The sequence below is a fragment of the Drosophila takahashii genome, chromosome 2L, assembly GCF_030179915.1.
Source record: "Drosophila takahashii strain IR98-3 E-12201 chromosome 2L, DtakHiC1v2, whole genome shotgun sequence".
NCBI classification, from domain to species: Eukaryota; Metazoa; Arthropoda; class Insecta; order Diptera; family Drosophilidae; genus Drosophila; species Drosophila takahashii.
Window position 1 is genome coordinate 16,710,005 of NC_091678.1, and position 27,931 is coordinate 16,737,935.

A 27,931-nucleotide genomic window follows, 5' to 3' on the forward strand; every position below is an offset into this window, starting at 1 on the left:
TTCAGACCGAGCCAAGCCTAACTTCTTTTATTTACCATGCCTTCCTATTTTAATCGGAAATTAAAATTAACCCAATATCCTGGTTCTTCATGAGATTTTCTCGCTGTACACCGGCTGCATTCCTCCAGCCAAATCCACAGCAACGAGCATGTCCAAGTCCACGTTCACGTCCCGTTTTGGCTGCGGTTGGCAGTTGGGCCACAATTTTTATGATCGCAGTTTGCATTTTCACATTGTTGCAGTTGGCTTCTTGTTGCCGCTGTTGCTGTGTTGCTGTGCTGCTGTTGCCGCTGTTGCATTTTCCGTTTGCTGCTTTAAATGTAGCGTGCAAAACTTCAGTTTTAATTTCAAACGCATGCATTGGACCGCTGCTGTTGCTGATGTTGCTGCTGGTGATGTTGCTGCAGTTGCAAGTTGCTGGTTCGCCGGCTGTTTGGCCATGCATTTTGTCAAGCGCACTACAAATTGGAGCAGCGGCCCAGCAGAAAAAAAAGGGGGAGGCGGCGGGCAGCCTGGATTGTGGGCGTGGTCGTCATGGCTGCAGGCTACAAAACACTGCAGGTGTTGACGGCTCTCGTTGATGGCATCGGAATTTCTGCCTCGCAGGCAAAATATATTTCTCTCTTTTATTTTCATTTTTTCCTTTCAGCTACCTTTTCTCTATCTCCCGTGCCCACGAAACAATTTCCACAATTTTGCATACAGCTCTTGAAAATGTCATAAATTTTCTGTGACACTCACGGCGTATACGCAATAAAAACTGCAACAAGTCCAGGTCCGCAAAAAAAAAAACAAAAACAAATAATAAATAAAACAAATTTAAATTCGACAAACCGAAACGAAGCCTCGTAAAAATAAAGGAAATAGCTTCGATGTATTGAATGGAAATCAGTCTGAGTAACTGCATCGGAAATCGAAATCATCAATAATTCAGAAATTCAGCAGAGTCACCACAATCAGTCAGAGTGAAATCGAAAGAAAACGGAGGATCAAAAAAAAGTGGTTTTAAATTTCAAAATATTTATAGATTCAAGGAATACCATTTTATTGGACACATGTTTGGTTTTAAGGTTTAGATATTTAAAATTGAATTAAAATTGAATTGATCATTAAAATAGTTAATTTTGTAGATACTTGCGGTGTATAAAATTATATATCTATTTTAATTTAGCTTTTTTAAAATCATACATAACATTGAAAAAGATTTAGTTACGTTTTAAAATAAAAGGTACAATTAAAAATTAGAATAAAATCAAAATTATTTAATTATATTAAATTTAAATAAAATAGTTAAAATATTATTACTACTCTAGCTAGTTATTCATTTATCACTTAACATTAACACTCTCTTATATAATTTATATATTCATACACCTTACTTTCCAAACAAATATTTGTTAAGCGACCACTAACCATATACAAATCTCTGAACTTTTATGGCCGTCTCTCTTGCCCTTCTAGAAGTTCCTTTTTTGCATTCCCACTTTATCCATATACACTTGAGGTTTTGCGTTCCTATTCTTATCTTCCCCTTCGGTTGGCAGAACACACAGGTAGCAGTCGCTGCCCCCTTCAGTCTCATTAGAAATCCATTTCATGTCTAGTCATGGTGATCGCTGTCCCCGGCCATAGGATACCAATGGCAGGCCCTATAAGGCCGATAAGCACACACTGATTACCCCCAACTAACCTAACGACAATGTTATTATAGACTTTTTCCGCGTATCTCTCTTACGCACTTCTTCTGCACTTCTGTAATTATGCCAATAATTATGGTTAGGTGATGACTCTAATGACTCTCTATGATCTGCCTTTATCTATTGTTCAAATGGCTGGGAAATGTTGGTTTGATTGCTTTGTCGGTTTGCTGGTTTGTCGGTTTGTTGCTTTGGCTTAACACATGTTTGCACACCATCATCATCAGCAGCAGCAGCAGCAGCATTTGCAGTTGCACTTGCAACCGCTGACTTTTCGTCTTTGTGCCTTAATGCAGGGATTTGTTTGCTTGGCTGACACCTTTGAGCCTTTGGTCTGCACTTTTCCCGGCCCAAAAGGGACAAAGTAAGTGGTTTTCTTTATTTCCACCCTTTGACTATTACTCAATTCGAATTTTCCCCGGCTCTAGCGCTGACTCAGAGCTCACGGCTCAGAACTCTGGACTCTGAAGCAAGAACGAAGAACCAGAGCAAACATCGTGGGGGAAAAGTTCGTTGTCAAACATTTACATTTCGCTTGAATTTGTGCAATTGCAGGCTAGCTGAAGGGAAAACTGTGTGGCCGGTGGCAATTTGCAGACGGCAAATTAATGCAAGCGCATTTATTTTTGTCACAAATGCAAACAACAGCAGCAACGTCTGGCGCTGCCAAAAGCGAAAGCAGCGCCAAGAAATAAATAACGCAAATAAATAAGAAAAGCGCCCCAGGGAATTTTTGCACAGATAGAGAAAGAGCGATTCGAAAGAGATGGCCGAGGGATAGAAAGAGTAGAGTGTTGCCCTCAAAAAAAAGGAAAGAAAATAAAATAAAATAAAATAGAAGAAAAACAACGTGCACTAACATTAAATAATGAAAAATGTTGGAAAACTCTTGCGCCACGCCCACCAGCAGCTGTGCTACAACTAATGATAATGCAGACGCCTTTTAACACCCTAATGACAATGAGATGTTGCTGATGCAGCAATGTTGCTGCTGCTGCTGCTTCTGCTGTTGGTGTTGCATCTGCCTCAACATTGCCAATTAATTTCCCCCTCTAAAGCTTTAGTGCCGACTAAATGGAGGGTTTTTTAGCGGAGTGACAAAAGGGGGCGAGGGAAACTGGGAACAAATAAATAAAGCAAGGGGAAACTATTTGACAAGGCGATGCCATGACAGACCCTCGTTTCCTAGCCCCAAAAATGAACAGCAGACCCACAGAAACACTCAGCAAAAATTATTTATGGTTTTTAAAATATTTAATAACATTAAGTTTAATATTAAGAAAAATTAACCCAAGGTAATCAGAAACTATTACTTCAATTATTATTTAAATTTTTTCTTTGAAACGCGATTTTATTCTAATTTTAATTTTAGTTGTGTGCTGGGTGACACTTTTTTTTACAACTGTAAAGTAAAGCTTAATCCCCTTTACATTATTTTTTCTGCTGCGCTTTGCAAATTGCAATGCGTTTCCCTTCGTTTTACATACGTTTCATATTCATGTCGAGGAGCAGTTTGCATTCGGCAGCGAGTTCGTTGGCACGCCCCCGCCTGGAAGCCGCCCCCCTCCCCCTTTTTCCGCCCGAATCCCCACATTTTCCACCGCAGCCGCAGACATGGCGACGCGTCTCGTGTTTACAGTTAGACTAGTTGGGAAAAATGATTGTGCGTGGGTCCAAAAACCAGAAAAAAATTAAACCAACTAAAAATTTTCAAACTGTGAAACAAAAAAAACTTTAAGGGGGTGGTTTAGGGGGGCCAGGAAAACTGCCTGTGGAGGCCAATGCAATTTTCAAATTAGACAAGCCAACAACAACCGACGCAATCACAATGGGAATTTGCAATGGCAAAACAAGTTGCTGACATCAATTAGCATATATAGCATAAAGTCAAAACAAAGTCTAGACAAACAGCAGCGACGGCAACGGGAGCAACAACAACAGCAACAGTATACGTATTGCAGCAACACCAATAGCGCCACCTACCGGGGCTGACCTGCTGACCGATGTCTCCGCTTTTGTTGTTCTTGTTGTTGCCATCACTACTTGCTGCTGATTGATTGTCGCACTTCGTTAAGACCTCCCTAGAGGTTCGTACAGTGGCTCAAAGTGGTTTAGGAAATTTTCAGTAATAAAATAAAAAAATGTTTAGAAATTTTTAAAAACTTTTTCTTAACAACTGCTTTTGTTTCAACTTAATGCTTAAGTTGCTCAACGAATCAATTCAAACCCATAAACTTACTATTCCACCCCATTGATCCCACTGTTTTCGAATACTTGCCCTGCAACCGAAACGCTGCGTGTGACAATCTGTCTGTCTATCCATTTCTCTTCGGTTGCCTCTAGATTCGGTTTGCAAGCCCCAACCCCCTTTACTGAACCCAATAGCCTCCTTTACCCAGCTCCCGCCACAATCACCCCCTGTGAGTCCCAAGTGATCGGATCGCTTGTTGACAGCTCACATCTGCCCACGAGCTGATCACGCCGGATGCCTCATGTCTGGCAAGGCTTCTATGGCTTTTGTTTTTGCTCTTAGCCTGGCTTTTTGCTTGGCTTTTTGGCCAGGGGAAACGTGTCTTTCATTAGCGCCTTCGTTAGCGCCTGGGACGCTTTTTGGTCCAATGGTGTTAATATCGGAAAAGTACCCAACGAAAGACGGGCAGCAACAATGCGCCGACCTTGGGTTTTGCGGTTTGGCCAGTTATCGGTCAACGAGTCGTATGAGTGATATTTATTATGCTCTTTATTTCGGTCACATCTAATCAGCCCAAGGCAATTGCAGAGAAAGTGAGAGAGTTTTAAAAAGTTTGCTTCAGAGATATAAACTATACAAAGAATGCAGTAAAATTATGTATGTAAAAAAAGCATTTTTATAATTTTATTTAAATTAAATAAGGGTAGGAACATCTTTTTTATGCTGTGAACAAAAATAATTTCATGCTTAAAAATGTTGTAACCCCTAATTAAAAGAAAGCACAGTTTTTTTACGCAGTGAATAAAAATAAAATCTTGTTTTTTAACTAAGGAAATAAGATAATTTAATACATTCTTGAAAAGTTTTTAACAACTTAAATTTACAATTTATTTATAAATTGTGCAATTATTTTATTTACTTTTCCTTCATTCCTTTTTGTCTCTTAATATTTTACTCTAATCTTAAACTCTTGAAACGAAGTGTACTGCAAGTCTCGTTGCTAGTTTGTTTCTTTTTCATCGCTAATCGTCGTCGTGCCCATCGCAGACTGTTCCAAGTTTTTTCAGCGCTTTCCTCCTCTTTTTTTGTGTGTTGTTTATTTTAAAAGCTCTACATCATATTCGAAAATAAATTAGCAAAGCAAACAAGCCAAAAGTCAGTGCGCATTTTATTTATTCAGCCATTCTCGTTGTCTCAGTCTCTTTCTATCTGTATTTCTCTCCGTATTTCCTCTCTTGAAATGATAAAACCAACATCACATCCACAATCTGTTGTTTATTTTTGCACTTTGATTCAAGAAACCCGCAAAGGTGAAGGCGAGCAGAGCTTGGGGGAAAAAATCAAAAAATTCTGATCAGACATTTCGGCAGGCGGGCAGACAAGTTGGCCAATTCAGCAGATGCTTCCAATGTTTATAGATGTCCGAATACCGCTTTGTTGAGTCTGCCGCTCCACATGTGGGCATTACGAAAGTTTAGCAAACATTTTCCAATGTCTAGCACGCGGTTCTCTCATCAAATCGTCGAAAAAAAAAGAAATGAAAAAATTCACAATTTATGGGCAATACGTGATTCGTATTCCACGGTCTTGAAAATTGATTGATAATCTAGTGTCTATAATGTAGAAAAGTAATGATCAATTGCTTATATATCGGATTGTGCGGGTATTTGAAACACATTCTACCAAACTAGTTTGTAAGACAGAAACTTCGGTTTTCTAAAGAATTTTAAAATTTGGATAAATTTAAAAAAACAAAGCAGAATTTTATATTTATAAAATTTGAAAAATTTCTCATATTTATAAAAATTTTATATTTATAAAAAATTATAGCCGATAGTTCGCATGATCAATTTGTAGTAAATTCATTTGCACCTTAAAATGAATAGCATAAAATTGATACAGCAATATTTTTAACAACATCTCCATAAACTTAAAAAGAAATACTGAACCAAAAGCATGAAAGCAGAAATTGGGTATAGTTTACTCTCCATACAAGATTAATTCCCTCACATTCCATCCATTTGATCTGCACAGAATCAATCGAAAATTGATTATAGAAGCATATACAGAGTGAATTTGCTTGAATACTATGGGGCTGCTTAGTTGTCAGAACTTGATTGATGAAGAACTGAACTTGAAACTGTTGTTAGTTGTTGCTGCAGAAAATCAATGAGACAAACAGACAACGAGTCAAGTCGAATCGCATCGCATCGGATTGAACTGAATCGAAAGAAATCGCGAATGGAACTGTAGATTAGATGGATGTGATTGTGATTGTGTGACTTGAAGGCCATTTCAAATGGTTTGAGGGGCTGACAAACTGACTAACTCACTAGCTGACTGACTGAACGATTGAATGACTCGGACTTTGTCTATACGTCTTGGCAGCTGCTGCCAGTCGACTTGGAATTGTAACGCTAATTTCGAATCAGTATCTTTGTATCTCTATTCTGTATCGCCGTGTCTCGGCTTTGATTTGTTAATTGCATTTGTTCTTGCCCGTGATTGACACTTTCAATTGTAATTCGCAATGTTCAAATGCAAAATATTTTAATTAACTCAGTGTGCATGGCGCTGAATGCATTTTGCGGAAACCCAAATCAATGTCAGGCGATGTAAACTTTGGATATAGTTTGGCTTCGTTTGTGGGTTCGATTGGCCGAGGTGTGTCGCCATTTCAGAATTTTAACATGCGACAGGCATAATAAATATAGGAGGCAAATAGAAAAAGTTACACTCGGAAAATTCTTAAATTCCATAATGACAGCTAGATGAAAATAACAATAGCTAAGTTTTTGAAGAATTTATTTATAATGTTTGTAGGATTTAAGAACTAGTTTTATATAATTAATTATATTAACAGTTTCCTATTTTCCTAGTTTCGCGCGGTGCACCAATTCGCAATTCGCTGACTGACTCCAAACTCCGCGTCACCTTCTTCTGTTGATGTGTGCAAAACTTCAACGCTTCGCCGCGGCCAATGACCAGACAATGACCCAGCAGCGAACGCCATTAGCATTATCATCGTTCAGGCTTCGAGTCGGACTCGGGTCTCAAGCCCAGACCTATACTCTATACCCAAACCCCTGCTCGTACCAATACCCACACCCATATCCATATCTATATATTCAAGCCGAGCACCACAGACGACGACTTCGACGACAAACGACGACAGCGGCAGACGGCGACAAGCGGCAATAAAAATTATTAACATTTAAGCGCAGCTTTGGCGACCAACCACAGAGGCAGAGGCATACGCAGAGTGGGTTCGGTGGGTCGGTACTGAGACCCAGACCGTCAAACACCCGCTTGACCAAATATCAAATGCCCGCAACACCGCACAGTGGTTCAAGATGCTCCGAAAGTTCAAAATTATTTTTTCCTATAACTTTGGATTAAGAATCTGAAAGTACGCGAAATATTTCCACGACCATGACTAAATTCACAGCTTATTTTAATCGATAGAGTAAGAAAAAAGCTAACCTGTTTCTGTTTCAAAAAAAATATGAAATAAATTCATATCAATAAAACGGTCGTAGCTAACTGACTTTTCCCTTTTTTTTCTTGGCAATTAACCAAAGATACAACAAAATATATTTTTTTTACAAAATAAATAGGTACAACTAAACATTTTTTATATGGACGTTTAAATATTTAACAACAAAATAATAAAATAAATAAATGTTTAAAATGGAAGACCAAAATAAATAGGGATAACAAAAAATGTTATAAATGAAAGTTCAACTCTAAATTTTAATTGTCTTTTTTGTATATATTTTTCAGTGTGGTTTCAGCATGCGCATCATCATCATTCACGGCGTCATCATCATCATCAACACTTTGGGGGCACTTTGAGACACATGTGCCTAGCCGGCGGTCAAACTACGCACACATCGATGCAGCCAACACACAAATACTCACGTACACACTCAGGTGAGTTGGTTGTGTGTGCAGAGAGACAAACATTTGGGTTACTAAAACACTGAAAAGCGACCAAAACGAAATAGCCAAAAAGCGGAACTTGTAATTTCATTTCGTGTATTTCACGTTTAGCGAGGTGTTGCTCCGGTCGCTCTTAGTGTTGCTGCCGTACTTGTTGCTGTTGTCCGAGCTGAGATAGTTAATGAGCTGGCGGCAGCTCTTTTTCCGAGCTTGTCTCACGGCCCAATTGCAAACTAATTGCGAACGCGCCTCGAACCGACATGGAAAACGCTCTTACAGCCTGACATCCGAGAAATGCACTTGAGCGCAAGTAATGGCACACGACAGGAAGATACAGGGATGTGGGCAGGAGCAGTTACACAAGGAAAATGAGCTATATGTTGGGTATAAGATCATTTAATTTTTATAAATTTTACAACCATAAGCAATCAAAGGGCTATTTTGTGTTAGCAAAAAAGGATTATTTGGATATTAGATTTGTTGTATTACCACTTTATAAATTTTGTATATAACAATTTCAATAATTCACAGCTTTTAAAGCAGCTTAAATTATAAAATTTATGCGATGCAAAAGTCCTACGATTTTTCTAACATTTCCCATCTCATTTCAGAAATTTAAAAACGATCACTCACGTTCTTGTTCTCATTTTTTTCCATGTACTAACTGGTAACATCCATCTGGGCAAGATGTTGCCACATTGAATTAAAATATTCAAATGCATCCAGCCAAGAGAAAAAGGGGAAATGTTAGGCCTAATCCAAGGCATTTATCTTGTCCCCGGCAATGTCAACATAACAATTTCTGCTTATCTAATTGCAACATTTTGCCAGGGGCCCGGCAAACAGGTGTTTGTGGCAGGTGAAGTCTCCTTTAGCTCTCGACTTCTATCTGCTATCTTCCACTGGCCGTGGTCGCCTTAATTTGACTAGACTTACGCATTTAGAACCGGAAATGTACCAGCCGAGTGTCATTTTGTGCAAATCACACACAAAAGACGACAGGCAAAGGCCCCCAATAGAACGACTCTCTTTCTCCGTTTCCCCGATTCTCCGGAGAAGGGGCAAATAAATCCACACACGATGTGGCATAGATGAACGACTCCTGTTGCTCTTCCATTTCTATATATGTATGTATGTTTGTATGTACGTACCTGCAATGAGAATAAAGAAGAAGAGACGAGAATTATACAGGTGATTTAGTGTAATGTTCTGCATAGGCTATGTGTGCGGAGTAACAAGTGAATAACAATTAACATTATAATGTCTGCCGTAGCTAGCTGAAATTATGGTGCCGGACCTTTATTGCCTAGTGTGTTTTGCACTGGCGAACTTTGTTTATGGGTTCAGCGGAATGGGAATCTAACGGATACATGAGTAATTATTTCTATGGGAGATCTTAATAAAGTTGAAGAAAGTGCAGGAAGAGACCTGCAAACAAATATTACAGACCGTTTCTAATGACACAGAATCAAAAGATTGTTCAAATAAATTCTCTGTACTTTTAGAAGCTAAATCGTAAAGTCGTAAAGGATTTTTATTGTCAAAGCTCTGTAGTTTTATTTGCCTTTAATACCAGTATTTTATACTTAAAATTGTTTATATTTTAAGTAGTATTAATTGTATGTATCTTCCAATAATCTTGGTCTACAAATATTGCAGAATCTAAAGATTGTTCAAATAAATTCTCTGTACTTTTAGAAGCTAAATCGTAAAGTCGTAAAGGATTTTTATTGTCAAAGCTCTGTAGTTTTATTTCCCTTTAATATCAGTATATTATTCTTAAAAATGTTTATATTTTATGTAACTGTATAATTAATTGTATTGATCTTCCAATTATCTTGGTCTACAAATATTGCAAGTTTGTTTAATTTTTAAAAATTTGCAAAGCCTAATAATGCTGTATTAAAATAATATTTCTTTTACTATCACTTACTTTTTTAGTATTTCCCTTAATTTTTGTCACTTTATCTTCCCTGAAAACCTTACTTAATTGCTCTAGTTGATCTTTGACCCGCGAACCACACTCCACTAAGCACGATCCCCCACCCATTTCTATCTCTGAAATCCACGCGCCCAAAAGTAGATACGCATAATTAGTTTTTAATGCTTTCGTTGTCGGGAACCATCATAATTCGCCCCATTTGAGTTTCAGACCCCCGATCCCTTTATAACCCACATATTGCCTGTAGAAAATCCAAATAGGGGGAAGCTCTTTTGAAAGTGATGACTTTTGGCGTTGACCCCAACGAGCGGTCTGCATTTGTCAATGAGCTGAGCAATAAATATGGATTAAAGTAGTTTTCTATAAGGCACACACACACACTTAACTCATAACCCCCAAAAAGCTACAATATTAGCACTTCAAGTAGCCGACGCGGAAAAAAGAGAGAAAAATAGTCTTATCATAGAAAAAACATATGAGAGTCAAAGTAGCTTTAGTAGATATGCCGCTACAATTTTGTTATCAACTTTGAATACAAATTGTAAATTCTCAGCTGGCGACAGAAGACGAAGTCCAGACAAAACTTGTTAAAAACACTAAAGAAAACAAAACCAAATATAAATAAAAATCAAGAGCAAGAAAAACAAACGCAAAAACAGAAAAGAACTACGGCGATAAGCGGCAAATTCAATGAAAAAGGAAGCAACAAAAAAAGTTAAGAAATTATTGCCAAGCAAATAAAATGAAACGAGTGAGCGATGAACTAAAAAGAGAGCCCAGACCTGGGGCAAATAATTAAAGCAATACACGCCTCAGCTTGCACATATATATTCATATATTTAAATATACACTTTAATCAAGAATCAACAGCAACGTAACTAAGGCAAAATGTGTGCTAAGTGGGAAAGAGACAGACAGCGAGTGCTAATCAAATAAAGCTAAAGCAATGACAGTATAAAAATGTATGAAAATTATTGGCGCTTGGCCAATTGTCAACAGCAATAAAAACAACAAATACAACGACTGGTCGTTAAGAATTGAATGGTAAACGAAGCAAAACGAAATATTTAAAGCAAATAAAAGACAAAAAAGAACAATTACATTTAAAGGCTATGGAAAAAAATATGTATAATTATTTAAATGATAAAAACAAAATTGTATGTTCCAAATATATTTTCAGTGCAAAAACTAAGTCTGGATGAGCAGACAGAGGGATAAAGTTTTGAAAAAGCTCCGCAACAAATGTTTTAATTAAAATTGTCTTAATTTATAATTTATGTCGGCGGCATTAATTCGCAGGCGTCGTCGCCGAAGTCTCGTCGCTATATGCCGACTAATTCCCAGTTGGCCCAAGTATCTCACAGATACAAAGTCAGGCGTATACTGAGATACAGAAAAACGCCTATCTGCGCAGCAAATGTTTTTGTATTTGAGTTGATTTTTTCCAAATGGAACACATGAAAAATAATGCTTATTGAAATAGAAAACCTATAAATTTTGAACTTATGATTTGGGAATTTTATGAGGTGTCATATCGTGATGTGTAATGGTATTTCTATCTATAAGCGATATGTATCCTTTCTAAGTCTCTGATGGCTAATGGAATAACATTGGAACAAAGTATATTTGATTTCCATTTGTTTTATATGATAATATACTTAAAAGTTGTCCGTTTATTCTAACTCTCTTAACAAAAAAAATATTTTTACTTTCATATATTTTAAAAAGTTAGTTTAAGCAAGTATAAAAATCGTAAAATAAAATGTTTCAGAAAATTGAATTTACTTTGCTTTTTGGTCTCCATTCCTTTGACTTGGACCCTGGCATCACATAACCTTAAGCAGAAAAAAAAGGGATTTTCAGAGTGCGTTGTACTGATGACGACAAAAATGCTCAGGGGCGGGGGTAAGGGGCGAAAAAGGGGTCCCAAACGCATTGTCATTGAAAGGAACTTGAGAACAACAATGCGCTGGATGGAAGGCGAAGGAGCAGCAACAAAAGGCCAGGGGCAGCGACCGCATGGCTTGGAAAACGAGTTCAACAACGAACAAGGAAAAGGAGCGAAAAGGTAAGGAGGAGTGGAAGAAACACAGAGCGAGACGGAAAGCAGAGAACAGAACAGAACGACAATGGTGACGATGTCCTGCATTGGTAATGTCTTTAACCTTTCAAGGATATTTCAGGCAGTGCTCCGGCTCGCCCGCCCCCTTTCCTTTCTATACTTAGATATCGAACCAGATTGGCTTAAATAACCCAACTGGGGAACCCCTAGTTTCCAAAGGGGCAGGAAGAGCAGTAGCTATTTACAGATCTTATGACGATAGCAGCCACCAGCCAGAGGGAAAATCTAATAAATTAAAAGAGATAGGGGGGCGACAAGAAAAGTTGATGAACTTTAAAGGCAGAGGGAAAAACATATTGGGTAAGGGTAGAAATAAGGTTAGGGAGCTACGCATTATTCTAGTTGCCAAAAGAACAGTGGATCCTAGAAAAGTGAAACTTTTACACGTACATTATAGATATCTTTTAATATAACCCCGATATTATAAAAAATTTACCATTTATTTGTTGATTTCTATTTTAGTAAATTTATATATATATTTAAGAAATGCTTTTATTAAAACAAATTCATATAAATTGAGTAAATAATATTGTCTTCTTATTATTCAGTATACCTATCTTATTTGATTTTTTCTAGCTTGAAGTCTAAATTTAAATTTAGCCTTAAGTCCACAAAACTCAGCGTAATGAAGTACAATTTACAGAAGATTGACTGTAACTGGTATCCCCTTTTCAAAGCTTTGGTCTATTAGAAAATGATATAATGGCAGCTTAAGTACACAAACGCGCACTCAGAACTTTTCCATAACAACCCCTCTGCAATATATTCCAATATGTTCCATATAGAGTACCGCATGACCCAAGGTGTTGCTTTGTCTTTCGGCCCTTACGCACTTTGTTTGTCGAGCAACGCAATTTACTTTTGTCTTTTTTCTTGGGGTTGGCTTCTGTGGTTAAGTGCTTAGGGTTGTTTTACGCTCTTGTCTACGGTGGAAATCTTTTCAATTCATCTGCAAACTATAAAAAGCGACCCATCAGCATCATTACAATATTAGCTTTTGATCTTTCAGATCTTTACAGAGGCGATTAAACACGGGATAACATCGCGTATACGCAATTTGGCATAGGTTATAAGGAGGGGGAACTGATGTTCTGAACATTAATATATACTCATCAGCAAATATAAGAAATATTTTCACGGCATAAATTTGATTTATTTTTTCTTGTGTATTTTTAAACGACCACAAAGACGGCGACGTCAGCTAATTGTCGCTGACAAGACAAGCGAAACACCAAATGACGACAGGATATATACACATGAATGTATGCGCTAGATTCTAATGAGTTTTCTAAATTAATTCAAATTATAAAGGGCAATAACTAAATATATAAAATAAATTTTAGGTACCTAAAAACAAAAAACAAGTAAAAACATTTTTAAATCCCTTTAAAGAATTTTTAAAATTTCTTCAGGCAAAAAACTAAGTTTGAAAGTCTAATTAAATTGCCTAAAAGATGTGAAACATTCTATACGATTAAACCAACATCCTCTTTAAATACCCTACTCTCTAGGCATTTCCTAGACCGGCAGCAACAAATAAAAATGGTCATAAATTAGAAAATATTCAAGTTGTTTGCACTTTGCGGCCGAATATTTTTTATACATTTCGGAAAAAGCTACGGAAAATATTTAGAAATCTTCCCGCTGTGTTGGCAGTCAAATTTGTTTGTCGCTTGTCGTTTTTCGCCGTCGTCGACCACGCCCACCGCATTTTCACAGTCTGAATGAAGAATTCTTTCAAACGAATTTCTAGAGAAACTTGGATGAGCTGTGTGGACTGATTTCAATTGGATTTCATCTGTAAGATGGGGAATATGTTTTTTGGTGGCAAGGTGACTGACTCATCTGTCCTCAACCGTCCCAGCGAGAACTCTTATGAATGACAACAATGCGAGGCGTAATTAACTTGAAAATGCGAATGGCAAAAGAGCGAAAAACAAAACCGATGGAAAATTGCTTGGCCATGGTCTGGTCTGGTCGGGTGGTCTGGTGGTCCGTTTTCCCCGCCCGTGTGCACCCTCTCCTTGGCCAACATTTTTCCCATCTATAGCTATGGCACAGCCGACTGTTGCCTCCTTTTTAGTGGGTCAAATGCGTTAAGTTTCGAGTCAACCTTAGAGCGCATGGCAAGAACCACTTAAAATATTTAACCAAAATTCGCCAGCTCTCCCTTCTCTGCCTCTCTTTCTTCTGTTGGCCGGACAAATGTTTGGCTACGAATTGCATAACTCGTGCTAAGCACTTGGAAAAAAATTCAGCAATTAAATATATCTTATAATCTATAACTATAAAAGAAGGGCTATTTTTTGGGAGGGTTGAGAGTGCAGCGAATTCGGTTTGACATAGAATTCCGAAATTAAAATCCGAAATTCGGCATTAATTCGTAGGTACTTCCTATTTCTCTAAGTGCAGGCACAAATGGCCCGACAGCAGACGGCGAAGACATTGCCAGACAACAACAGCAACTGCGACGACAGCAACGCACATCAAACAGCTGCAGCATTTTCAAAGCGGAGGGGGTGGAAGGGGGAGGGGCTGAAAGGAAGGGGCCAAAGGGGGTGGGGCTGCGAAGGCGGCAACTGAAACGAGCTAGCGACTCAGACAATTTCCATGCTGCCTTTTTAAGGTCATGGCTCTGCTGCAGCGGCAATTGGCATAATTGAGGCGCAAAGTAGGCGATTTTCGGGGCGTGGCCAGCGGCAATTGTGCACTAAAACAGGCAATGCCAACAAGTTGCAACTTGCAACTGGCAACTGCCGAAGTTTAACAAGCGACGGGCAATACAAAAAAAAAACTTTGAACTTGTTGCTGGGGCAGCACCATTAACCACTTTCAGCTGATGAGCAGCAGATGTCGGGCAAAGGGGCATCAAAGTTGCAGTGGGAAAGATCTGCGGAAATAGCGGCGATCAGTGGCAGCAATCAAATTCGAGGAGCAGCAACTTAACACACCACAGCAACATTAGGCAAAACAGCTAGGTTTCATAAAAAATAACAGAAATCACAGAAACTCCAAGATAATAGACCAAGACAGCAACAACACTATCTTAGAGATATTACATTATTAAATATAAAGCTTTTATGAAAATCTTTTCAATGAAAAAATATCTGAAATATGGAAATCGTGTCAATGAAAAAATATCTGAAATATAAAGCTTATATGAAAATCTTGTCAATGAAAAAATATCTGAAAGTCACGGAACGTAAGGAATTCTACTCTATCAGTAAAATCTTTATTATTATGGGTGATAAATACAGCTGGAAAATGATCGATATTATCGATATTTTAGATATTTTGACAATATGGATGCTTTGAAGAGAAAACAGAAATAGAGAAATTGCAAACTGTTGATTTTTTTTTAAGCTCTACATATCAAAAGTTACTTTAAAAACACTTTAAAAACTTTAAACCATAATGTTTCAATGCATTCAGTAATTAGGAAGCCGAAACGGTAGCAACATCCGTTGCATTTGGCACCTCAAGTTCACACCTGCAATTTGCGTGCCTGCCGACGATGGGGTCAAAAGTCTGTCCAGAACAGACGGAAAAGCACCCGAGAAAACCTGAACGATTGATTCTGTCTTGAGTCTACACATAATTATTAATTTATACATGTGCCGGCAAAGGGTCAGACAACTGCAACAACTGCAACAGCAACAGCAATTAGACGTGCGATGCCCCAGACACATGCCGGCAACGACAACAACAACAACAGCAACAGCAACTCAAGCACGGCAGCAACAGCAACACGAGCTGGCAGCAACAACAATGGCAACTCGTCAATTGCCTGTCACGTGTAAAAAGTCAATACATTGCACAATGCGGCGTCAAGTGCGCAAAGAAGAAGAAGCACCTATTGGGGAGGGGAGGTTTGGGCGGAAAAAGGGGTGGTGATGGTAGACAGAGGGAAGTGGGAGGTGGTAGAGCAAAGTGTAGGGTGAGGGCTCAATAAAGAGGTCGCTTGCTTGGCTTGCGCTGTCTCAACATTTCCGTAAACAACAGTGAGCGTGCACTTAAAAAAAAGTTACCCTGGAAAACATAAAAAATCAGTCATAAAATAACATTAGTAAAAAAAATGTTCTTCTGTGAAAAAAAAGACTTAAGCATTTTAAAATTTTATAGAATTTTCAGATCAAATTTTAGGACCCTAGAAAAAATCTTTACAAATATCTATTGATATGAAAGCTATGATCAGTTCGGAAAAAACAAAACTTTTTTTCAAATATTTTAATAATTGATTTTCGTAATATATTTCATAGAGTAAAGTCAAAATAAACAAAATATTTTTTTGAGTGATCTGGAAAGCTAATAAAAAAAGCCGAAGAAAGACTGGGAGAAAAGACGACGAGAGTGCAGCAAACGTTTCATTAATTACAGCTACAAAAACACAACCCCTGTCCTCATCATTAGTAGAGGCAACAAACACACTGGCAACTTTGTCGTCTCTTGTGCACGTTACGTTATAATTACGTGAACCAGCCACGAATCTGGGTACCCCCACCCATATAACCCCTCCCCCTTTTTCGCCTGCATTTTCAGCCCACTTTGGGTGTCGTCTTCGTCGCCCCGTCAGCTTCTAATATTTCATTAAGCGGCGAACAGAGTGTCTCAACATCGCAAGTCGCCAGTCGCGTGCCCGTTCCAAAAGACCTCCCCGGGTTTAAACCGAAAGAGATAGGGATATGATATCAGAAAGAGACGGAGACACAGACAGAGGCACACGGGCACAGTCTACGTCATTCCCATCATCATCATCAACTTGGGTTACGGTTTGGGTTTGGGTTTGGCTTTGGTTTGCCGGGAAGGTGAAAAGCGGTTGGGTTTTGAGGGTTCGGGCTCATAGCCACTTTGAGGTTATGTGCACAATTTGCGTGCGCCAATTAAAACAAGAAAAATATGCAAGGCAACAATGGGGGAGGCGGGATTTCGAGTGGGAGGCGCAACAATGTACGATTTTTATAGTTCGCTGACTGCAACAACAAATGAAGGTAGGAGGAGGCGAAAGGGGTATCTAAAAGAGGGTCTAACAGCTCACAGACAGATGACTAATTCGACCGCAATTAACGAAGATACATTGCCCTGGGGAGTTGAATTAAATGTGGATCTCTATAAGAAATAATCATATTCAGCACAGACATTTTTTAAGCCATACACAGAGAATTTATGATATAGATAACACAATATCATATAAGGAAATTCTGATTATAAATATCGGTTAAGATTATTTACCTTTACAAAATGTTCGATAAACCATTCAAGAAAAATATTAAGCGGTATCATACGTATAGCTATGATATCGCCAATATAATAAGAAAAATTATTCACAGAAATATATCCACTGTGCTTATATTGAATATTATTCTTTATTTCTTAATATTTTTTAAGAGGGATTTGAGTTTAATAATTCCTCCAACATGATAAAATACAAAATACACAAAAGCGTTTTTATATGACCCTTTTTTAGCCTTTTCAATGTCAATATCATACGGCCCGATTTGAGTTTCGTGTTTATAAAGTGTATAAGCAGCGTCAGCGCTGTTGTTATTGTAGTTGCTCCTGCTGGTGCTGTTGTTGCTTTTGTGGTTTGTTGCATTTTGTGGCGAATCGAATTGGAAGGAAAACGAGGGCGGTGGGGCGAATGTGGGGGAGGGAGAGGCAACGGCAACAGCAACAAGAGTGCGGCAGTCACTATGCAAATGCTTCTGTCGGTGTACATGTATTTGCATTGGTGTGGCGACAATATCATTTACAACAAGCCGAGTTACCAGGTGGAAATTCAGGGGTGGGTGGTGGTTGTTTGGCAGGTAAGGAAAATTGCGCTTGGGGTCTGCTGATGTTGTTGCTTTCTGCCGCCGTGTCGCGATAAATTTACAATTGACGTTGACTTTGTTTATACACTAACAGAAATTCCCGTTCCTTAGGCTTTTACGAAGATTTTTTTTACTTTAAAAGTAATTTGAATAATGTAGCCATGATAGTTTTTTAATTATTAAAAACATAATATGAATATCTCGTCATTAAGTTCAGTAAGGTTCATAATCTGAGTAAAATATTACTACTGAAAAAATATTTTATATATTTCTTAACTCGAAATGATTAACCGGAAAGGAAATTATCGTTAAAAAAATACTCCATAGTTGGTTAGTCCAATTAATCAACAAATGTATAAATGAATATACAGCAGTACATTGCTTATATAAATAAATAAATATACGGACAAGTTTTTCAGCCCCTCAGTTTATATAAACTAATAAAGGTTAGCCAACTGTTTATATTCCGAAATTGGATTTAAAATGCATTTTTTAGGTAAATAAAAGCTAAATTGATTTATTTTTACTGTGTATTTTAGTTATTGCTGCCGGCGTTGCTTCTATTATTGTTGCTGCTGCTCAATGTTCGCTCATGCGCACTGACAAGCGGCTGCAACAGTGACAGCAGCAACAACAACAACATCACGAGACCCCGCAGAAACACCTACAACAACAATGACATTTAAACGTCTAGAATTTCTCTGAGCGCTCAACACGAGTAGCCGTTGAAATTCAAAACAACCAAACAAAAAAAAAGAGTAAAAACAACTCGACAATTGTTATAGAATTTTTCGTTGATTCTTTCGTCATCACACATCGCGTGTGAAAGTTTTGAGGCTGCGGAAAAGCGGGGATAAAGATTAAGATGTAAGCCAGCTGAAAACGAGACAGATAAGAGGGCGGAAAATGGGAGGAGGTTGGGAAATCAAGAAGCTAGATCATGCATCATCATTATCAGACTGCCCTATAAAACGAATGTCAAGTTTTAAATTACAACAGCTGTCAATCAAAAAATTACAATTGTGGCGATTAAGTTTCCAAGTGGGCTGGCATAAACCCATTGGAGGCCAGAAGATATCAAATTAATTATTCGGCCAATCATTCACTGATTTCAATCTCAATTTTCGCTTTCGGTATGAAAAATTGGCAACAATTGTATTTTTGGAAAGGGAATTACGTAGCGTGGGAAAATATTTTCAGAATGCAATATAACATAAAGCCTTATAAATACACACTAGTATATGGAATTAACAAAAAAAGCGCGAATGTCCTATTCTAGCTAAGATCATTTATTTCAGGCTTCAATTATGTAGCTTTTAAAACATTTTGTAAAGTAAAAGTTCTTTAAAGTGCATACAAATAAAGTAATACTATTTTAAAACGCAATACCCGTCAAATATATTGTGTTTATCTTAAAGATAAACATCTGTAGAAAGTTGCCACCTTATCGCTCACATGGCACTTGTATTGAAAATATTGCAAAGAAATTTGTTTCTGCTGTTATACACTGTCTGAATAATGCAAACCATATTTTTTCTAATTTGCAAAGATTGTCAAAATAATTACGAGCCAAACATCTATTATTACGAAAATGTGAATTGTTATTAGACTTGGCTTGGCCTGCTCAATTAGCGATGATTGTTAAGAGAAGAAAAGCACTTGGCAAGGGGAGACGAATAAAATAGATATAGCGGGAGAAGAGGCAGGGAGACCGTTAAGCAAATAGGAAGGAAGCAAACAAGTTCAAGACCCAGAACCAAAACCAGACTAGAAACCCCTTCCACTTCACTTTTTTTTGCAAGCCTAACCAGTGAAGCAAGTCGTCATTGCCAGTCACCTGTGCCAGGTGTAAACTATATAGCCATAGCCTCCCCCTTTCCCCTCCCCTTTTCTGCACAGAACAAAAATGTTTTTAGAAATTTTAATAAATATTATTCGGAAACTATACAAGCTAGACCTGCGGTATAAGTAAATATTTAAAAAAAATTATTATATTTTTTCTATAACATTTTTGAAACTTATATGGCAAAGATTATCTGATTTTTTTCCGTGCGTTCCCCTTTTCACCGTCTACTTGCGACGGAAATGCTGGACAAGAGACTGAGGAAAGATGGGAAATGACACTAGGAAATCGCTGGTAAACAATGCGCAAAACACAAAAAAAAAATGCTGGCCCAAAGCTCAGAGATTTCAGATAAGGTAAAGACAGAGACAGGGCTAGACAGGGAGGAAAAGACAGCGGGTTACCGATTTAATCGCCATGCAAATTTTGTCACGTCTGCCGGAGAATAAGACGCTTAGACGTGGGTTAATGCTGACCCCCGGTCTAGATAACTGGATAATGGAGCAGAGAGAACTGCACCAGGGAATCGGGAAAAGAGAGAGGGGTGAGCTACTGGAGAGATAAGGAAAATAGCAACTGATATATATTCTGGATCCGGAGAGAAAAAGCACCTGATAAGAAAAAACCGGCCAGTCAAGGCGACCTCGTTTTTGTTCGAAATTATCAGCTCAGATGGCCGATTCAATTGCAACTGAAAAATTATTGAATATTATATAAATGAATATATAAATACGTTTGCTTTGGAATTCGCTAAGCCTATTCGACAACAGCAATTAACAATGGGAACGAGATCAGAGCGAGGTCAATGGCTGGTTGGAATAATGCGTAAAAAACATTTAGAATGCAAATTGTGAGCCCAAGAATTCTCTGTTGTGTCATTATCTGTAATTATTCCTTAAAATTAAAAATATTAAATACTCTTAAATTTTGAAAGGCTATAAAAGTTTTTTAATAAAATTTATTTATTTTTTTATATATATTTTTCAGTTTTTTAAATATTTTTGAGTTACAAAAAGTTTAATTACTGAACATTTTTTTTTAATTTAAAACTTCCTTCAACTAATATACTTCAGAAATGATTTAGATGAAAGGCACGCAAAAACATTTACACAACCATTTTCACCTACTCATCACACATTTATCCTCAATCTCTCACCAATTTTTTGTTTAGTTCCGAGGCAAAATAAATTGTTTAAACACGTTTGGGCTATTTAAATATTTTCACTAATTTTTTGCTCACTCCCGAGCGAATAAATATGCAAAACATCGCTCAAATCAAATGATTGACTAGGGAAAGCAACAACAATAACGAAATCGAAAGATCAAATTAAATATGTGAGCTTTAATTAAAATAAACATGAGAATGATTTTGTTAAGTGGTAGAGATACCGAAAAGGGGGCAAAAGGCGGGAGGAGATCTCGAGACGGGTCTGGAAATCAGGTTGTTGGGTGGAATGGGTTAAGGGAGGTTAGACGGAAAGGGGTTTCTTCTTTAGCCCACCAACGGAACTGCAATAACAAGCGACGACGACGTCAGCCTATTTAGATGTAAGATCAGCGATAGACAACGCATAAAAAAGGTTGTCTATAAAAAAGAAGACTTTAGAGGGGGACAGCCGATGGCGGCACACACCTGTCCCAGGCACCGAACACTAGAACTACAAGGAAAACAACCAAGGCAACAACTCTTTGAACAACAACAAGGAGAGCTAGAACGGCGCCGATAAATGTATGCAAAAAAGCAAAACGATGTACAGAGCGGAGAATACACCTTCCCCACTAACGAATCACCACCGCCCCCTCTAAACATCCTCCTCATCCCAAATCGCATTTAGAAGGCCGCACCTCCTGCAGTATGGTAAAACATGTACAGTGGTCTTTGAAAAACTGCAGAAATCCAAAGTTAAACTGAAAAAAGGGCGACAGTCTTGATTTTTTACTCAGAGAAATCTTGGTAAGCTTTTAATTCGAGACTATTCAATTTCAAGTAGTATTTTACGGAATTTGTTTTAACTGCATTATTTGAACACTTCAAGATGACTCTTTTTAGGCGAGATATTAATGTTCCAATTTTTTATTTTTATATTATTGAAAATTATTTTTTTAATTATATTTCTTTCCCAGAAACCACTGTATTGTTTCTCTTCGCTTGCCTTGTCGTGTGTCTTAAGTTTTTGCTAATAATAATATAGCAAAAAAAACACATATAAAGAATGAAAAACAGCAAGGAGAACAGAAAAGATCAGCAGAGCGAAAGAACAAGCGAACATCACATGACAAGTTGGGTGGGTTGGGAAAAGTTCGGTCTGGAGACCTGCCCACAGTCCAATATATTGCTAACTGAGGGCGGGGAAAAGGGGGAAATGGGGCAGGGCTGTCCGGCTGGGAGGCACTGAAAGAGATCGCTCTTTGCTTATCGCGCTTATCAAATCGCCAACTGACAGCTGGCAGTGGAAAAGAGGGAAAAGTAGAAGAGGAAGGAAAACTGAGACACAGAGGACTGGAAAATGCGAAAACCCTGCGGGGTAATATATTGTACAGGGAGTGAGATAAGACAGATCCATCAGGTTAAGTCGCTGCTTTTTGTTGGGCTTATCTAAGATGCAATTAGTTAAGATCTCATCTTAGGTGAAAAACTAGATGAAAGAGAACTATTATAAGTATTAAAAAATACATTTTATTAAGCATAACACTAAAAACTTGTATAGTAATTAATATAAACTTGTAGTACATTTTAATTTTGCATTTTAAGTATCGCATAGTTCTCATGATTAATTATATAAATGATCTTGTATAACCTCCTTTTGATAATTAAACTTCGCACTATGCTATTCATTCCAGATTTTTCCATTTTTCGCAACACATTCTCCATGATTTATCAATTAGCAGATGACATAACAGACAGATCAGTTTGGTATTCCAATTTCGAATCCCCAGCAAATTAAGTAAATTTTATTTGAATTTCATGATGGCCCCACATGGCGTATACGCGTTCATAAAATATTAATACGCCTCGTAAAAGTGAGGCGGCGACATGAACGCATAAACTTTAACCGTTTCTTATCAACTGTGAACTCAACTTAATCATAGCTAGATGGAAAAAATAAACGAAGCCCTGACTCGATTTCGGATTTTGCGAAAAACGTGGCCAACAGAGCACAAAGCTTATCAGAAATGGGCCCAAAAACATTGATAAGACAACCAAGAAATTACTAGGAGCTTTTACCCACATTTTTATTTTCTTTCTGTTTAGAAACGTGCTGTGCAATGGATTCCGTTTGATTTCGTATTCGAACAACCAGAAAAACACGATGAATGACAACGGCCAACACAAAAAGTATAATAAAAGAGATTAGCATAAATTTAAAAATTTTATGAGCGATAGGCGAGCAACACGAAACCGAAAAAATCAAAGCAGAAAAATAACAAAACAGTTACGAACAGAAAAAAACATAAACCTGTTGGCGCCGCCATAACAAACAAATAAGCTTGATTTCAAAACATGAAATTCCAAAAATTTGCGACTCGAAATTTGAATTCTTGGACTCAATGACAAAGTCCAAAATGGGACTTTGGCAACAGTTTTTATATAAGCGAGTACAGAGGGACAGTCGAATTTGACAAAATATATTAGTTTAGTTAGATTTACCAATTATGCTAAGCCATTTCCACTTTTAAACTTTATTTGACTGCTTTTGCGTACTTTCTTACATTAAAATATTTTTTATGTGTATAATTTTTTTCATTTTCAGTTAATCCCTTGGAAGTTTTTTTTCTTTACCAAAAATTGTGTTCTTTTTTTTATAATCCCCCTTTGAATTTATTCTTTTTTTGCGCAACAAAATGTGCCGCAAGCCGTTTGTTTTGTTGTATCTGCGACTTTGACTTCAGTTTCCACTTCCACTTCCATTCCCGTTCACGCTCCCGATGGAATCCCTCCATGGGCTCTGCTCAGATACGATCCAATACAACCGATCCGATTGGATCCGACTTTGCCAGACGGAAAACACATCCACATCCCATAACGAGACGAGGGCCCAGACCAAAACCAAAACGAAAACCCCGAGCTAAGTACAGAGACTTCACAGCAGACAATGTTGGCAACCGGTTTGCGATTTATTTTTGTTGCTACCCCCTCGCACAGCTCCCTCCCCAACCCCCCGCTTATCAGCCCATTCCGCTCGCACCCTCGCCTGTCTCGCTCGCACTGGCTCATTATTATTATTTGCTGAATATTTAACATTGAAGCTGGTCGAAGCGGATTTTCATGGCACACACACAACTTTAAGCGCGGAATAAAAATAAATATAAGAAGAGGTTTCGAAACCTAAAATACCCTTGACTGCAAAAGAGGACATAAGATGTACTTCTTAAGGAATTTGGCGAATATATCTTCCTTACACAAATTACAAATTATACCCAATTCAACAAAAACACAGAAATTAAACTTTTTATAAATTCAGCTTTTGAATTCTTTACAGAAGTCTTTTAATGACCGTTGGTTTCAGAACCATCAAAAAAATTTTCGAAAAAGTGGTTTTGGTTTTTTAAATCGATTTTCAAACGATTTTTTTTTGACTCTAAGATTGAATTTTTGTTGAAATTTGGTTGTTACGGATTTTTTTGACACCCCACCCTTTACAGGGTATTCATATCCCGCACGGCGACAACAAAATCAAAAGCCTTTTGTCCGCAGGCTTCAAACAAGGCGCAGACGGGGCAAAATAAATTGAGCGAAAAGCTAAAAATAAGCTCCATTCGTCGCTGCGCTGTCGCGGCGGCAAACATGCCGAAATGCGGCAGACGCTTTGGCAACCACAAAATGCAGTGGCAGCTCTACAACAATTTAAACAACAACTATGTATTGCCAAAAAAAAAATAAACGACAAAAATTCTGCAGCGGAAAAATGTATTATTTATTGTTTTTTTTGCGTGAAAATATTTCGCGAGCGCTGTTTAAGCATAAAATTAAGTAGTTTAAATAAATAATCAGAAAAAAGATGGCCTAGCCGAAAAAAAATGTTTTACACCCCGACCACCAAACCAGCGCCATAAATTGCAGCTGCATTGAAATTATAATTATTATGAATTCATTATAAATGGCTCGCGGTGAAATTTTGTTTTTATATTACATGTATATTTCTTTTTGCATTATTCTGTGCGTTGCGTTTTTGTACTTTTTATGTCTTTTTAACAGCAAACACAAAGTGTCGTTAAAGAAGATCGAATGTGAATGTGAATGGAAGTCGTCGTCGCCATCCAAATATGGAGCCGCAGTAGCCACCGTTGAAATTTTTTCGTATTTGTATCGCATTTGTTGTTCTGGTGGCGTGGGGCGTTCGTTCATATGCATGGGTATAAGTATAATTAAAATTAAGATCAGGGCTGGGGAAACGTGTGTTCTTCATAAAAATGGGGGAGAGTAATAATTGAGCGAACGAAAGACGGGGAGATTATCAAGTTAATAATAATCCCCTTCGTTCTGGGAAATTGTTGACCTGCCCAACAAGGTGAATATTATAGTTCCAATAATAACACTTGTCGATTGGGCTCAATTATAACGAAAGGGAAACGAAAAATCCTATTTGTAGCGCAGAAAATAGATCGAGAGAAGGGGAAAATTATAAATAAATAGAATGTCATTATTTTTAGAGTAATTTGAAAAAAAACCTTAAATAACTTTTAGCTCACCTTTGTTTTTCTGTGATCCAATTCCCGTTGCGGCTTGTGCATCTCCTTCAGTTCCACCTCCTTCAGCTCATCGAGGATGATCTGGTACTTTTCACGGTTTTCCACATCCAGCGCCACATGAAGATAGTCGTGCCAGTTGCGGGAGTCGAAGCCCCAGTGACAAGTCTGGTTCTCGAACTTCCGATGCACATGACCCACGAACTTCTGTGGCGAGAACCAACCGTCGCACTCCAGGCACTTGATGCAGGTCGGTTTCTGGTACGAGTACATGTCGGGGGTGCAGATGCCCTCGCACTTGCCAAAGCACTTGTGATAAACGTGGAAACTCAGGGCTCCCTTGGACAAACTCTCGATGGGGACATAGCTATTCCGGTCCGATCGATGGAGTAGGGCCGCACAAAGTCGCTCCGCATCGGTGCGGGTGATCAGGCCACTGGCCTTGACATCCGATGGCAGGATCTTGGCGGCCTTAAATTCCACCAGCTGATCGGGCGTACACTGCGAGCAGTATATGCCCAGTTCATCGAAGATCCTGTTGATCTGTTCCAGCGAGAAATCGTTGAGGACATTGTTGAGAAACTGCGGCAGGCAGAGTCTCATTTCCCCGCCAACGGAAAAGCATCCAATGGTTTTACCCTCCAATTTCGTCTCGTAGAGCTCGCCACACCCGGAATCCGCTACCGATAGAATCGGTTGTGAGAGTTCCCGTGGGGGCGTGGCGGGTGGATATATCTGGGGGGGCGTGCCCCGCGAGGAACATTCATGATGCAGTTCCTGCGGCTCTGGCGAACTGAGTATTTCCTTTTTTATTAGAGCCACCACCGGCGAAGACGCTTGGCATTTTCCATTCAAGCCAGGACTGTCACTTCTTCCATTGGTGGCAATATCGAGGACACCGGCGGAGGTTAGGGTGTGTCCCGGTCCCTGGAGCGATTTCGTGGCACTCGTCTGGTATTTCTTCAAGACGGTGCTGATCATGGGCGTCACGTATTCGGTCATTTTTGGGCGATACTTTAGATAACCAAGTTCCGATCGTTCGGTCTGCATTAGCAATCCATTTTGAAGCGATTTAAGGATATAGTTTCGTTTGCTTCAGGGTTGCAACATTTTCCTTCTTTTTATCTAGTTATTAATTATTTAATTATTTGTTTTTTATACCCTTGCAAAGCGATTTTATATTATTTTAAAGGCTAATCTGTCTGATTCCTTCACTTGACAATTTGGCACATTTGTTGATTCGTTTTGTTTGATTTCGTCAGCTAGTTTAACTAATTTTGTGGCATTTCGCACTTAGCATTTTGCCGACGGCATTTAAGCTCACAGACACTCTCACAGGATTTTTCTTTCTTTCTTTATTTTGTCGCGTGTTTAGAATATTTCGATATTATTTCAGTCGTATTTTTAGAAATATATATCGGCCGGCTTTAGACGGCTCGGTTAAACTTGTGCGCACTTTTTCTATGCCCTGCACTTATTAAATTTTCGCCATAAATTAATTTCTCCCGGCGCAATTCCTTAAGTTGAATTTTTGTATTTCATTTCGTATATCTCAATTTCTCAACTTTTTTATCTTTGCGCTGCAAACACTCACACACACGGATACGCGGAGACACACGCACACACGCGACGAAGGCCGGCAGACAGAGACGGAAGAGGGCGAGAGGAGAGCAGACAGCGAGTGCGGTAGAGAGAGAGAGCGAGAAGGAGAACAAAAACAAACGCCGCCTGACAAATTCTTTTATTGTGCTGCTGAGGCTGTTGTTGTTGTTGTTGATGCACTATTTATAAATCTTTTTTGCGCTTGCAAATTATTTTCGCACTCGTTATTGAATATTTATTTGGATTCCGCCTTGCAGGGCCCTCTCTTCGCAAAATATATATCTTTCTTATTACTTTTTTTTGCAAGCGTCGCACGTGCGAGCTTTTTCCTCGATATTTTTATTCGCCACTCACACACCCTCGCACGGAGAGCGACACGTCCGAACGGTTTGAGAGCGAGAAAACGTATACGCGATGCGATGCGGTGCGATGCGATGGTGTTCGGTGCGATGGAAACTCGAAGCACTGCCGGCCGATTTCGAACTCGAAAGTACGCCGAATTTCGAGCTTAAATTCTCTTTGCTTCCCGCCAAGGGAGCAGTGGACGGCACTCTTAAGTTTTTCGGATGGCGCGCTGTTAAGCATTTCGAGCCCATTTCCGCATCAAGTTCGGGATCTCCACACCAGGGTTGTCAGATATTAAAAATTTATATTGTATCTTATCAGACGCCACCCTTTAACAACAGCTGCGCTACATTTTCTAAGGTGCCCTTAGAAGTTCAAAGCTTACTTCACCTTAAACTTTATTTAATGCAGCAAATACGATAATATGATTCTTGGTTTCTATAGAATACAAGTGCTAGTGATAGTCCTTAAGACTAAACGTCATTTACGTCAAACGACTCCTTATGACCTGAATAGGAATAGTAAAATGAATTAAAATATTGTCTTCTTAAAGAAAAAGTTGACAAGCCCGGTCAAGGTTGAGCTTGAGCGGTGAGATATTCGTCCGAACTTGATTCGACTTGTCGATGCTTGACCCTTGATCCTTGTTCCTACACACGATTTTCCTTTCGAGTACACAGATTTTTCCAATCCTATCATTTCTTCAACGTCATATTGAGATATTTCTAATTTATTGTGCATGTTCGAAA

The 27,931-nt window shown here is 38.4% G+C and overlaps 1 protein-coding gene across 1 annotated transcript in view; it reads right to left on the minus strand.

Moving 5' to 3' along the window:
• The window catches only part of Snoo (Sno oncogene), a 94,071-nt gene extending 66,824 nt beyond the window's left edge, over positions 1-27,247 (minus strand). Inside the window, exon 1 of the mRNA XM_017157762.3 lies at positions 25,239-27,247. Coding sequence (XP_017013251.2) covers positions 25,239-26,285 — 1,047 coding nt within the window. The 5' untranslated portion in view covers positions 26,286-27,247. The remainder of the gene's footprint in view (positions 1-25,238) is intronic.
• Positions 27,248-27,931: the final 684 nt, after the last annotated feature.